Source organism: Elephas maximus, chromosome 9 (genome assembly GCF_024166365.1).
Source record: "Elephas maximus indicus isolate mEleMax1 chromosome 9, mEleMax1 primary haplotype, whole genome shotgun sequence".
In the NCBI taxonomy this organism is placed as follows: domain Eukaryota; kingdom Metazoa; phylum Chordata; class Mammalia; order Proboscidea; family Elephantidae; genus Elephas; species Elephas maximus.
The window spans coordinates 30,779,569-30,794,367 of record NC_064827.1 but is presented as its reverse complement, the minus strand read 5'-3'; the positions used below and the strand labels follow the sequence as shown (position 1 = coordinate 30,794,367).

Here is a 14,799-nt window from a genome sequence, read left to right as displayed (position 1 = left end):
TAATGTTCAGTGTCATACTTTTTATTAAAACGTGTACAGCAGTTACAAGATAGTATTTTGTCAATAAGAATAAAACTTACTCACTGCGTTAATGAATACACTCTAGAGACGTCATGGGAAATGGATCATGATGCCATTGTTACCTCTCTACAGTTTGATTTTGCTGGCAAAACCTCATGCCTTCGAGCAAGTAAAAGTCACATACGCAAAATTCACAAGATTATTTTACTGGAATTTAGGGCAGAGGAAGTTGTATATAGTCAAGTTTTCACAAAGAAGATCTCCTGATTGATCTGTAGCCAAATAAAAGAAAATTCAAGTTCCTGTTTCAGTCCCAACTGGCCTGAGTACTGAAGCAATGCAACCTCTCCTGGCAGCACAAGTCAAGCTGTCAGTTATGTGGCCACCCTCTCGTGACCCCTAGCTTTTGGTGTCGTGTCTCAGCGGTCCCACACGTGAATTCTGAAAAACTCCTTCCACCTCTGTGGTTTTCCTCATCCACCTGAGAATGCTGCTGGCCACTGCAAAGCCAGTCACCAACCGTATGCTCTGGTCCACACAGCTTTCTTCCTGAACTCTGGGAGAGCTCTCAAGGACAGGAGGGTGGCTGAGGGGACAAAGAGTAAAGCACATTGTTGCATTCGGTGGCACCGCATTTGAAAAGGTCAGTTTGATGGAAAAGGTGTCAGAATAGAACTTAGCTTTTTTCTCACTCGGCTAATCTTAAAGGTTTAAGAAGTCCCATCAAGAACTTGGCATAATTTTCACAGCAGAAAACTGCATATCAAAGTTGAGGGGAAAGTTTGTTAAAGTTACACTGCGAGCAGTTAATGGGAAATTCTGCAGAATTAAAACAAAAAACTGGCTTCTGGGATGCTGGCAATGTTCTGTTTCTTGATCTGGATGCTGATTTCATGAAAACCCACTTACGATTTGTGCACTTTTCTACGTAAGATATTTCATTAAATGTTTAACTAAAAGGCAAAACAAAACACTGACCCTGTAATGAAGTTAGGTTCATGTGCTCAATGGAGCAAGCACGACTGTATCAAATTTTATTCGAATATTTATCCACAAGTACTCACCTTTTCTTATCTGTCATGGGACCCTCTGGGATCAATTTAAAGTAGGAAGGTCCTATGTCAGCCCTTAGGTAGCTTCTTATATATCTTATTTTAAATATTAGTATAAATATATTGAGGTGTTATTTAAAATATAATAGTGTGAGAGAATGTAGGTAAGCCAGTTACACAATAATTGTATCTGATTCTAACAAAACTCTTGGCCATATGATCAAGTGAACATGTACTTTCTTGACCCAAGTGACTATTTGCCTCATGAGCATCAGTTGAGACAGTACATGTTTGGAGCAATCAATGTGGTATTGTTGACCCTATGCCATTAAAAATGAGTCCAAACTGCCTGAGGAAAATGAACATAGCAAATTCTAACAGTGAGCCCCTAGGGAAGGATCAAGTGAAAGTATGTGTTCTATGGTTATCAGAATCACCGACACACATGCCCTCCACCCACTTTGAGGGTAGGGAGAAGGATAAGAACCAACAGATGAGCAAATTCTTTCTTTTTTGAAAACCAATACAGTATACCATACTTAAAGTGAAATATGGTCATGGTATGACCGCCAGGCTGGCCAGATAAATGATCACAAGAAAAGGCCACCGAGTGAGACTTTGCAGTGCAGCATTTCATAGCAATGTCAGCGACATCAGCAGCAGCCACTGGTAGGCTCCAGACCCCCGAATTCCAAGACATGGATGACATATACCAGCTCCTTCAGGACAAATGGCCAATGTTCAAATGACTTCTTAGCTTCGAGTAAAAGAGTCTACATAATTTTCACAGGAAGATTCTTCATATTTGTGAATCCTATAGTCATAGTTTAACAAAGTCAACAGGGAATGATAGAAGACAGAAAATCACCTACGTGTCTGAAAGCATGAGACATGTCTGATTCCCCTGGCAAAACACTATGCGGTCGTCAAAAATTGTACTTACGAAGCTAGTGTAAAAAAAAAAAAAAAATTTTTTTTTTTTTTTTTTAAGCACAGGTTAAAATGCTTTTGAAATAATGTTAAAATAAAAAGACAGTATTCAAATTGTTTACGTGTGGCTTTTCAATAGTATATGATTATAACTGTGTTAAAATACTACTCATACACAGAGGGGGTAACTACTTCTTAGGGAAAACATCAAAACTCTCCTTGAACAATGGGACTCTGGGTTCTCTTTGCTTCATCTTTTTAGTTTTCTAACTTTTAGTTGAAATCATATTTTACAATTCTAATAAATTTTTTTTTTTAATTTAAATAATAGTTAAATTTAATGGCAATGGAACTCTTTTTAATCCACCTTTCTGGTTCAAAATGTCACACTGATGATAGCTCCAGATTACTTGCCTAAGCTATACCAAGATGGGCCCTTTCAGGAACTAATATACAACAGCATGCTGCCCTGCAGCACAGACAAATGGATGGCTTTTGCCTAGGGTTGGCAAAAAGCATGGCAGTGGTACCTTTTAACAGATCCCTGGATTTTGCTGAAAGGGCTTCTTTGGGGGATTCCATGATGTTGAAGAGCCAGTCAATGAACTAGGGTGAAAATGAAGAACAACATCAGTGAAGAGATCAGTCAGTCCCTTGGGCCCGCAAACCTAAGTATCAGTACAATATCTGATATCTGGATGGGGCGAGTGGAGCTGACACGGGACCAGGAATAAGATATGGTCAAATGATCTGGTAAAGTCAAACCTACTTCCCCAAGTATTCAGCAGATATTCAGGTATTACCAAAACTTGGTCAGTGTTTTGAGAGAGAGGTAGATGGGCCTGGAGGGCCTCCTGTGAACCATGAACATTGTCCCTCATCACTCTGAAGCTCAGAGAAGTTAAGGACCTTGCCCAAGTCCACTGGCAATGAATACCAGAGCCAAGATGTGAACCCATGTGCACCTGGCTACAAAACCCGGCACTCTTTCCTTTGCATCATGCTGTCTCCCACCTGGTTCTGTGTGCATCTTGGCCTAGGCTCCTAGGCTGAGGAGTAAACAGGGAGAACCATCAGATGTAAGTTCCTGTTTCTGAAACCAAATATGTATCTGTAGATGAAAATAGTCTGTGCTCAAATGAATATGAAATAGAAAAATGAAATGCAAGGAAAAAAAAAGCCATAAAACAATTTACTAGGTAGAGTCAAGTGTGTTAACTGTGAATAAATCCTGCCAATGACATAGAAACTCATGGTACTTATAAGTTTGACTAATCTCCCAGGGTGCAGTCAAAATTGTTTGTGAATTAGACACAGCGTAAATTTCTCTGATGACTGAATGTTCCCAAACATAAATACATTAGCCATAGGTACCAGGCATCTTAACTTTGGACATAGAGACTGGATTGAAGAAAGAGTAAAATAGGAAAAACAAGAAAATATTTTTAATTCCCTACTTTAGTGTTTTTTTTTTTTTTCATTTCTAATTTTTTCCTGGTTTACTTTCATTTTCTCAAGAAAAAAAAAACAAAACTATAATACCCTAGTAATGAGTAAATAAATCAAGCACTAAAAATACATAATTGATACAGGATATCTATGTTTTAGTCCAAAGTGAACATGGTGTCCCAGTCAAGAAATAACATTAGGGGACATCACATTTGAACTTGTTTTAAAGTGGAATATGAAACATACATTGTGGGGCAGCAATACTAATGTTTATCAGGTGTGAGAAAACAAAGGTATTTTAACTGAGATGCTCAGTGGAGTTATGCATAGCTAAACCGTGGGCCCACAGTTCAGAAATGTTTTTAAAGATTAATGTCCAGACTTTAGGGATAAGCCACAAAAAGCTATTTTAAGGGTTTCAACCTCATAAAAAGCCAACTTTTACTGAGATTCAAAAAAGAATCTTGCAATCAACTGCATTAATGAGAGGTCAGAGCCACATAATGAGATGTCCAGGAAGCACCATATTTCATTATGTATGGCAACTAGGAGCTTGGGGAACCTCAATATTAAAAACCTACAGTGTGGATTTTCCTGAGGGAAGGGATGATGATATTGGACATAATTTTTGAATCTTGTCACAGCATCTAGCACAGGCCAGGGGGGTGATGGGCACTTGAAACATGTTGTGGGATGGTATGAGCTGCAAGAAGATGGATGCTCCAGACTCTTGGTTCAGCTCAGACTTCTCCGGCCCACCTCCAGGCACTGCTGACCATCACCACTGCATCCTACTTATCATACCATCTTGCGATCTTGAATTTGTTTTCCTGTCTCTCTCCACTCTGAGATACTGAGCTCTCTGACTTACTCCTCTTTTTATCCCCGGGATCAAGACACACGTCACCTTCAATAAATGAATGCAGGTATGAGCTTTTCTCTACACCCACCCCAACTGTAGGCAAGTGGTCGTTGTCATCATTGTTGTTGTTTTCAGTTAGCAGTTACTTGGAGCCTGGGCCAGCCTCAACCTCTGAGTCCCAATTGTGGCTGAACATGACAGCCAGAGCTGTGGTTCATGTTTCACTTAACACCCACCTCAGTTCCACAGCAGAGACTGCCCTGAAAGCGGGGGCTGCCAACCTCACCTTCTGAGTCTGCTCCTTCCATGGCTCCTTCTGCAGCAGAAGAAGGATGCTACTGGGAAGTAGAGTGAGAGCCTCCTCCAGAGTGACCCTGTGCATGGGACTCCTGCCAAGGAAGCTGGGTGCTGACCCAGCTGAGCCAAGATGCCATGGCAACCAGCTGGCACTGAGGCCAAGGAGGAGAGGGGCCGCGTGGTCTGCCCACGCAACCACTGCCGCTGCAAATATCAGCAACAAGAAGTCCAGAGCCTAAAATGGAAAGAGAAACCAAGTTGGGTCACTTGTTTTACCAATTCTAAGTGGCCCATGTTCACATACACAGTCATGATGTAATGTTATCTTCCTCCTCATCCAACCCCTCCTCTTGCCCCACACCTACCCCAGAAGAGGAACTGGAATGGACAGCAAACTCAATTTCTAGGCTTAATAAAGAGACATTTTTGGGCTTTGGAAGGTCTTTGGGGGCCCCCTTTTATGAAGGCAAGGGCCCAACAGTCTCATTATTATTACTCCAACATTTCAGCAGAAGCATAATTTAATTCCTAATCACAGTGAGATCAAAATACGCCTCTGTTTTTGGTGTTTTGAAAGAGATTAAAAAGTTAAGAATGATATGAAGAGAAATATTTAGATTTATTGTTATGTAGGCAAAGCTGATTTAAAAAAATATGTATAGGCTGCTTCTGTGCTGTTTTCGAAACTTTAACCATTTTTAAGGGTACAATTCAGTGACATTAATTACATCCACCATGTTGTGCAACCATCACCACTCCCATTTCCGAAAGCTTCCTATCATCCCAAACAGAAACTCAGTACCCCTCCAGCAATAACTGCCATCCCCTCCTTCCTCCACTCCATATAAACTTCTGTCCCTATGCATTTGCCTATTCTGTATATTTCATATAAGTGGGATCATACATCTGTCCTTTTGTGTCTGATTTATTTCATTCAGCACCTGATTCCATTTTTGAACCAAAAAAAAAGGCTCTCCTCATAGACTTCTTTAAGTGTGTAGAATCCATCCATTAAGATTTTAGACTAATCTGGAATCATACAGAAATGATAGACAGGAGTCACCTCTATGTTGCTGGATTAAAAGCCAAACCCGTTGCTGTTGAGCTGATTCTGACTCATAGAGATCCTATAGGACAGAGTAGACCTGCTCAATAGGGTTTCCAAGGCTGTAATTTTTTTTTTTGCTATTTTGTGGGATTATGTAAACTTTTCTTATCTTTACTTTCTTCCTTTTTTTGTTGTGCATTAGGTGAATGTTTCCAGAGCAAATTTGATTTCCATTTGATAGCTTATACATAAAGTGTTTCATGACCTTGACTTCATTCCCCACAGTGTATCAGGAATCTCTCCATTTCCACCCGAGACTCCCCATTTCCTTTCATCCTGATTTTCTACCTCTTCCTGCCTTCTCGTGTTTGCTTTTGGGCAAATATTGTCCTTTTGATCTCATATAATTGATCAGGTGTTACTGTTTATTTTACGGGCTTGTCTATTATTTGGTTGGAAGGTGGTCACCGGGAATGGATTCAGTTCTCCCGTAATCTTGGGGGTTCCTCCAGTATCTGTCAGACAAATAAGTCTGGTCTTTTTTTTGTGATTTTGATTTTTTTGTTCTACATTCTCCTCCCGCTCTGTCCAGGGTCCCCTGTTGTGATCCCACTCTGAGTGGTCAGTAGCGGTAGCCAGGCATCATCTAGTTCTTCTGGTCTTGGGATCCTGTAGGCTGTGGTTCATGTGGTCCATAGGTCCATGACTCCTTTGAGTTCATTGCTCCCTTGAGTCTTTGTTTTTTTTTTTTCACTATCCTTTGCTCTGGACTGGAAGAAACCAATAGTTGTATCTTAGATGGCCACTTTGAAGCTTTCAAGATCCCAGATGCTACTCAACAAAGTAGGATGTAGAACATTGTCTTTATGAACTATGTTGTGGCAACTAACACAGAGGTCCCCTGAATCTACGGTCCTTTGCCTTTGAGCCTAGAAACTCTATCCTGTGAGGTATTTAGTTGTCTGAGAGGTTTCCCTGACTGTACCACTTGTGTGCTCTATTGTCTATATTAATATATGAGGAACACCTGCAGTCACATATTTAGAAATATGCACTGCCAAACTTGTATCTGCAGGTGGGTGTGTTCCCTTACACTCTCTCATACCTCTTGGCCTACCTATCTACCCATGTATCAACTTATAAATTGCTTGATAATACTATTGTTGCAGGATTATCTATGCTATAGTAGTTACCGTAGTTGCCCTTTATTCCTGAATTCCTCTCAGTGTCCTCCCTTGCCTTGATCATGTTGTGCTGACTTCTCCTGTATTATGTATTCCTTTTCCCTTCACCAATATTAACATGTTTTTTTTTACTATCTATTTGGTAATTTTTCCTCCAGTCCACTCCCATCCCTGGTAACCATCAAAGAATTTTTTTTTTCTGTGTGTAAGCCTTTTGTTGTTACTTTATAATAGTTGTCTCATACAATATTTGTCCTTTTATGAATGATTTATTTCACTCAGCATAATGTCCTCCAAATTTATCCATGACGTGAGATGTTTTGCAGATTCGTCATTATTCTTTATCGTTGTGTAGTATTTCATTGTGTTTATGTACCACAATTTGTTAATTCATTCATACACTGATGGGCACTTAGGTTCTTTCTACATCTGTTTGCTATTATGAATAATGTTGCAATAAACATGGGTGTGCATACGTTTATTTGTGTCATGGTTCTTATTTACTTAGGCTACATACCTAGGAATGGGATTGCTTGATCCTATGATACTTCTGGAGCCCTGGTGCTTCAGTGGTTATGAGCTCAGCTGCTAACCAAAAGGTTGGTAGTTCGAATCCGCCAGCTGCTCTTTGGAACCTAGGGGGCAGTTCTACGCTGTCCTATAGGGTCGCTATGAGTTGGAATCAACTCAATGGCAACAGGTTTGGTTTTGGGTTTATGGTATTTGTATTTCTAGGTTTCTGAGGAAGCACCGTACCATTTTCCATAGTGGTTGTACCATTTTACATTTCCACCAGCAGTGTATGAGTTCCAACCTCCCTACAACCTCACCAACATTTGTTATTTTCTGTTTCTTTGATTAGTGCCAGTAATGTTGGGGTGAGATGGTATCTCATTGTAGTTTTGACTTCCATCTCTCTAATTGCTAATTCAGGTGGGATATACTCAAAGTCCTATTTGGCTTCCGTAGATTTGTTCTAATGTCCTTCAGTTTCAACTTGAACTTGCATATGATCAATTCATGGTCTGTTCCGCTGTGTGTGCATTTTTAGTTATGTTTGGTATTCTATTTGCCATATATTAGGGCCCTTAGCATTATTCCTATTTTTTCCTCCATGATCTTTATAGGTTTATATATAGGTTTTTGATCCACTGTTAGTTTTTTTTTTTAATAATTTTTATTGTGCTTTAAGTGAAAGTTTACAAATCAAGTCAGTCTCTCACACAAAAACTTATATACACCTTGCTACATACTCCCAATTACTCTTCCCCTAATGAGACAGCATAAAAAAAAAAATATATATATATATTTTTTTATCTCGTTAAAAAAATTTTTTTTTATTTTTTTTTAATGAGACAGCCCGCTCTCTCCCTCCATGTCCATTTCACCAGCTTCTAACCCCTCTACCCTCTCATCTCCTCTCTAGGCAGGAGATGCCAACATAGTCTCAAGTGTCCACCTGATCCAAGAAGCTCACTTCTCACCAGCATCCCTCTCCAACCCATTGTCCAGTCCAATCCATGTATGAAGAGTTGGCTTTGGGAATGGTTCCTGTCCTGGGCCAACAGAAGGTCTGGGGGCCATGACCACTGGGGTCCTTCTAGTCTCAGTCAGACCGTTAAGTCTGGTCTTTTTATGAGAATTTGGGGTCTGCATCCCACTGCTCTCCTGCTCCTTCAGGGGTTCTCTGTTGTGTTCCCTGTCAGGGCAATACCTGGGCACCATCTAGTTCTTCTGGTCTCAGGATGATGTAGTCTCTGGTTCTTGTGGCCATTTCTGTCTCTTGGGCTCATAATCACCTTGTGTCCTTGGTGTTCTTCATTCTCCTTTGATCCAGGTGGGTTGAGACCAATTGATGCATCTTAGATGGCTGCTTGCTAGCGTTTAAGACCCCAGACACCACTCTTCAAAGTGGGATGCAGAATGTTTTCTTAATAGATTTTATTATGTCAATTGACTTAGATGTCCCCTGAAACCATGGTCCCCAGACCACTGCCCCTGCTACTCTGGCCTTCGAAGCATTCAGTTTATTCAGGAAACTGCTTTTGGTTTAGTCCAGTTGTATAAGTTAGTTTTTGTGTATGGTGTGAGGTATAGGTCCTGTTTCATTTTTCTACAGATAGATATCCAGTTTTGCCAGCACAATTTGTTGAAGAGACTGTCCCTTCCTCATTTAATAGACTTTGGTCCTTTGTCAAAGATCAGCCGTCCAAATGTGGATGGATTTATGTCTGAGTTCTTAATTCTGTTCCATTAGTCTATGTGTCTGTGGTTGTACCAGTACCAGGCTGTTTTGACTACCACCGGTAGCTGTATAGCAGGTTCTGAGATCAGGTAGTGCGAGGCCTCCTACTTTGTTTTTTTAATAATGCTTTACTTATTCAGGGCATTTTTCCTTTCACGTAAAGCTGGTTGTTAGTTTTTCCGTCTCACTGAAGAATGCTATTAGGATTTGGATTGGGACTGCCTGATATCTATATTATCTATTTGAGTAGTACTGACATTTTCACAACATTAAGTCTTCCTAACCAAGAGCATAGTATGTTTTCCATTGGTCTCTTTCGGTTTCTTGAAGTAGTGTTTTGTAGTTTTCTTTGTATAAGTCTTTTATTTCCCTGGTTAGATTTATTCCTAACTATTTTATCTTTTTGTAGGCTATTAAATGGTATTGTTTTCCTGATTTCCTTTTCAAAGTTCTCTTTGTTGATGTAGAGGAATCCAACTGATTTTTGTATGTTGATCTTCTATCTTGCCACTTTGCTGAATCCTTTTATTAGTTACAGTAGCTTTTTTGTGGAATCTTTAGGATTTTCTGTGTATAGGATCATATCATCTGCAAACAGGGATAGTTTTATTTCTTCCTTACCGATCTAGATGTCTTTATTTCCCTTTCTTGCCTTATTGCACTCACTAGGGCTTCCAAAACGATGTTGAATAAGAGTGGTGATAAAGGGCATCCTTGTCTGGTTCCCGTTCTCAAGGGGAATGCCTTCAGACTCTCTCAGTTGAGGATAATGTTGGCTGTTGGTTTTATATAAATTCCCTTTATTATGTTGAAGAATTTATCTTCTATTCCTATTTTGCTGAGAGTTTTTATCAGGAGTAAGTTTTTGGACTTTATTTATAAATGCCTTTTCTACATTGGTTGAGATGATCATGTGATTCTTTTCCTTTTTTTATTTATGTGGTGGATTACATTGATTTTCTAATGTTGAACTGTCTTTGCATGCCTGGTATGAATTCCACTTGGTCGCGATGTATTATTTTTTTGATATGCTGTTGAGTTCTATTGGCTAGGATGTCGTTGAGAATTTTTGTGTCTAAATCCATGAGGGATTTTAGGGATGTCTTTGCCTGCCTTTGGTATCAGGGTTATGCTGGCTTCATAAAATGTATTCGAGAGTATTCCTTCCTTTCTATGTTCTGGAATAGTTGGAGTAGAATTGGTGTCAACTCTTTTCTGCATGTTTGGTAGAATTCGCCAGTGAAATGTCCGGGCCTGGGCTTTTTTGTTGTTGTTGTTCTTGTTGGGAGTTTTTTTTTATGACCCCTTCAATTTCTTCTCTTATGGATCTGTTTAAATTTTCTATCTCAGTTTGTGTTGGTTTAGGTAGGTAGTGTGTTTCTAGAAATTTGTCCATTTCCTCTAGGTTTTCAAATTTGTTGGAGTATAATTTTTCATAGTATTCTGTTGTGATCCTTTTTATTTCATTTGGTTGTGTAGTAATGTCACCCATTTCATTTCTTATTTGGGTTATCTAAGTCATCTCCTGGCTTTCTTTTGTCAATTTGGCCAGTGCTTTGTTGATTTTATTGATCCTTTCAAAGAACCAGCTTTTAGTCTTGTTGAGTCTTTCTATTGTTTTTCTGTTCTCTGTTTCATTAATTTCTGCTCTAATTTTTATTATTTCATTTCTTCTGGCAACTGTGGGCTTCTTTTGCTCCTCTCTAACTGTTGAAGTTGTAGGGTTAATGTTTTGATTTTTGCCCTTCCTTCTTTTTTGATGTGTATATTTATTGCTATAAAGTGACCTCTGAGCATAGCTTTTGTTGTGTCCCAAAGGTTTTGGCATGTTGTGTTTTCATTCCTCATTTGATTTCTAGGATTTTTTAAATCCCATCCTTATTTCTTCTATTACCCGGTAGTTTTAAAGCAGGGCATTATTTAGTTTTCATGTATTAGATTTTTTTCCCTTGTTCTTATTGTTACTGATTTCAACTTTTATAGTGTGATCAGAGAGGATGGTTTATATTATTTCAATGATTTTAAATTTTGGGGGGCTTGCTTTGGGGTCTAAAATGTGGCCTATTTTGGAGAATGACCCATAAACATTGGAGAAGAATGTGTTTTTTGCTGTTGTTGGGTGAAGTGTTCTGTCTATGTCTATGAGGTCAAGCTGGCTGAATGTAGTATTTAGACCTTCTGTGTCTTTGTTGAGTTTCAAGGCTGTAATCTTTATGGGTGCAGATTGCCAGGTCTTTTTCCCACTGAGCAGCTGGTGGGTTCAAACTACTGACCTTTTGGTTAATGGCCAAGTGCTATTAGCACTGCCCCACCAGGGGTCTGTTGTTAGATTACTGTGGTTCTTTAAATTATACTTCTTTCTGCTTATCTGTAGTCTCTAAGATTTTGAAAGATACACTTTGTAGGAAAACAGAAAGTTAACACGAACAAAAGATCAGAAGAAAAAAAAGGACAGAATATATTCTTTAAAAAAATGAAAAAGCACCCCTCAATCTCTTAATATGTCTAATTTCACTAATTAAAATTCCCAAAAACATACACAAGTCTTCAGGAAAGCTGGGCAGAATTTCAAACAACATTCCAGACTATGCAAATTTTACCCACACAGTAAACAAGACACCTATGAAACATGCCTGTAGAAAAAAAAAATCAACTACTAAAAAGTGTACAGCAGCCTGCTAAGTCAAGAAGATGAGGATAAGTGGGCAGAGCAGTCTTCATTTTATTTCCTGATCTTTTTCGTTTTTTATCTCACTTAATATGAGTGGTTCTTAACCTTTTTTTGAATCATAGGTACTTTTTCAAGTATGAGAAGAACTAACCTCCAATATGTGTACACATGCATGTAAGCAGGGGCACACATACTAGCTCTCTGCATGTACTTCAGGAACCTCTTCTAACCAGGAGATTGAAGCTGTGCTCTGGGCCAGTACAGAAGCCAGAGTATCTACTGCTAGGTCTTTTGTGGGATCAAACCTAAGTACATAGCACCCTGGGTTCCCTCTCCAGCTAGTGTCCTTTGTGTTCTGCCTGTCAAGGAACCTATCCTGTCGAAAATATCTTTTACAGAACAGCCTTAGTTATCTCCAAGGGCATGGTAAGAACACCCGTTTCCTTATGGACCCACAGAGCTGTCACTATTGTTTCTCAAAAATGAAAGGAAAGAGGGAAAGAAAAGCTACAAGCAAAAACATATTCCTCTTTTGAGAGCATAAGTGAGCATTCTACATTTCAAGGAAGCTACAAATTACTCTGGTAGATTGTACCTCATCACGGGCCACATTCTGAACAGATGTTGACCGATAAGCAACATTTCTAATATAACCCATCATTTCCAAGAGCCACTCCATTCTCTTCAATACGCCTGAAATGAAAAAGACATCTTCTTACCACAATCATGGTCTTCCTTTTTTTCTGTCAGTCCTTAAAGTTTTCAATTATCAGGGATGATCATACCTAGCTGCTTAGGCAAAAATTTATTTATTTATTTTATTGTGGTAACATAGATATAGGTATAACAAAAGATTTGCCATTTCAATATTCTTCACATGTACAATTCAATCTGAAATGTAAAACAGATCAGTAATAACCAAGACAACTGAAGCAGAACACCTGGTAAGGATTCCCTCCAACAGCTCCATGTCCTCCTGTAGTACCTGAGACTTACAATTGCATGTGAGAGCTCACCTATTAACATCAGGTGAAGGTATTTTGTCTTTAGTTTCAAAAGCTAATCTAGTCTTCAAATCTATATAAGCTGCTAGCAATAAAACGCATTTATTGGGATTTCTCTCTCAACATTAGACACGTTAGGAGAAATGTAGCATGATTACTAGCCAGTAATGTTGAATCTTGGGCAATTAGTTGTTTTTATAGTCCTCTTTGCTTAAGCATTCCCAATTTATGCCAAAATCACAGACAAAACCTATTTAAAGATGTAAAAAGAAAAATAAAAACCAGCTTCTATATGGTAACTGGGGAACAAATATCAGCATAAATATTGATTTTTCCTTTTGTTTTTTTAAAAATGCAGATTCCCAGCATAGTAAAGACTATTTGGAAAGGTTTTTAAAAATGTGGTGAATAACCGAAAGAATAGTAACTACACTTGAGGGCCAGCTAGTTAGATCTAAGAGCAATGTCAAATTTATTTCAGTGTATTGCACATGTCTTCAAGCTTAATTGGAAACCCAGGTGGCGTAGTAGTTAAGTGCTACAGTTGCTAACCAAAAGATCAGTGCTTCGAATCCACCAGGCACTCCTTGGAAACTCAATGGGGCGGTTCTGCTCTGTTCTGTAGGGTCTCTATGAGTTGGAATCGACTCAGTGGCAACGGGTTTGGTTTTTTTTTTTCCCCAAGCTTAATTGGGAACACCTACTAGATTTTTTCTGCTAAATATACTTTCGTTTTAGAGTAAGAATCCAGTTTCTCATCACAGGTTCAGTTTTCAGTGGGCAGGCACTCATGCAGAAATAACTGTCTCAACTGCCAAAGAGGAGGATGAATCATAATTTCTTGTACAGTCTTGAAAAGAATATTACAATCATGTTCTTTCCTCAAAACTTTGAAGATACAAGAGATGGGGAAGTGGGACACAAAAATAGAAGTAGCTTGTCTAGGGTCACAAGGGTTTCTCAGCCATATCTGATCCCCTTGAGCTGGGTGCCATTCAGAACCTGAATGTAGACTTGAGAAGTTATAAGCATATGACCAAAGAGATGGGAAGAGAAGCAGGGGAGCTCCCTTTTTCTGGAGTTATCCAAGTGCAATGTCTAAAATGGTCTAAAAATTAGACCATGAAATTCATTAGCCAGGCTGCAAGCTTGGAGCTTCTAGCTTACAGATGTAGGTAGGATGGCCAGATTTTATTCTTCTCACCCCTGAGAAATCCTTGTATAGAACAACTATTTAATTTTGTTGCTGCTGTTTTTTGTTTGTTAAATGACTACCCAAAAAATATGTTCCTAAAAACATCAGGTAGAATCAATCTACATCTTCTCTGTTTAGGAAACTAAAGAGGCAAAAGCAACCTGGTGAACTTGTCTGTGAGGGTCTTAAGGGCCAAATGCAATGTAAGAACCCCAAAAGAATTTATTTCCATCTCCAAAAAGTGGGATGTTGTGAGCTATAACTGCTCATTTCCACTCAAGGTGCTCCTCATCTAGGATAAGAAGGCCTAACCTGTGTCACCCCAGTGCTAAACAAGACTTTTTCAAGAACCTAGTTTTGAAGTTCAGAAGACTACAACTCAGAAGGGACAACAGGCAACAGACATCTCTGTTGCTGCTGTTTGCGTGGGCTGGCCTCACCTGTGTTGGCATGACTCACGATCCGCGCCTGGTATAAGCTGTGCAGTATCATCCAGGCCAGTGTCTCCTTCTCGTGGTGCCGCACAGCAGCACTGAGCAAATCAGTCAAGTGCATCAAGGGGAATCGTCCTTGAGAGATCAAGTACAGTTTGACAAAGGCAGCCTTTTCTATGTTGCTCTGGAAAAAGGCAAATTAAATTGTTCAGTTACTATTAAATGGTCTGAAGTGGCTACAGAACCCTCAGGGCAAGGACAAAAACAGAAAGGGTGAGTGTGAAGTTGATTCACTACTCTAAATACTAAAACTGTTCATTTCCTGCAGCACATGACCTCTGTGCCTTTGTGCTATATTAAAATGTCCATATACAAGAAGGGATTGTAATCTCACCTCCTTTTTTTTT

At 39.2% G+C, this 14,799-nt stretch overlaps 1 protein-coding gene across 4 annotated transcripts in view; it reads right to left on the bottom strand.

Moving 5' to 3' along the window:
* FOCAD (focadhesin) overlaps positions 1-14,799 on the bottom strand; it is a 307,707-nt gene continuing 292,908 nt past the window's right edge. For 2 of the 4 annotated variants that reach the window (XM_049896728.1, XM_049896730.1), the window contains 4 exons: positions 14,399-14,576; positions 12,355-12,452; positions 4,601-4,846; positions 2,332-2,609 (listed from right to left, as the gene is read on the bottom strand). In XM_049896728.1, the coding sequence (XP_049752685.1) occupies positions 2,418-2,609; positions 4,601-4,846; positions 12,355-12,452; positions 14,399-14,576 (714 nt within the window). In that variant the 3' untranslated portion in view covers positions 2,332-2,417. Of the gene's footprint in view, positions 608-2,330; positions 2,610-4,600; positions 4,847-12,354; positions 12,453-14,398; positions 14,577-14,799 lie in introns of those variants that run through there. The other 2 variants (XM_049896729.1, XM_049896731.1) reach the window with 2 other exon arrangements.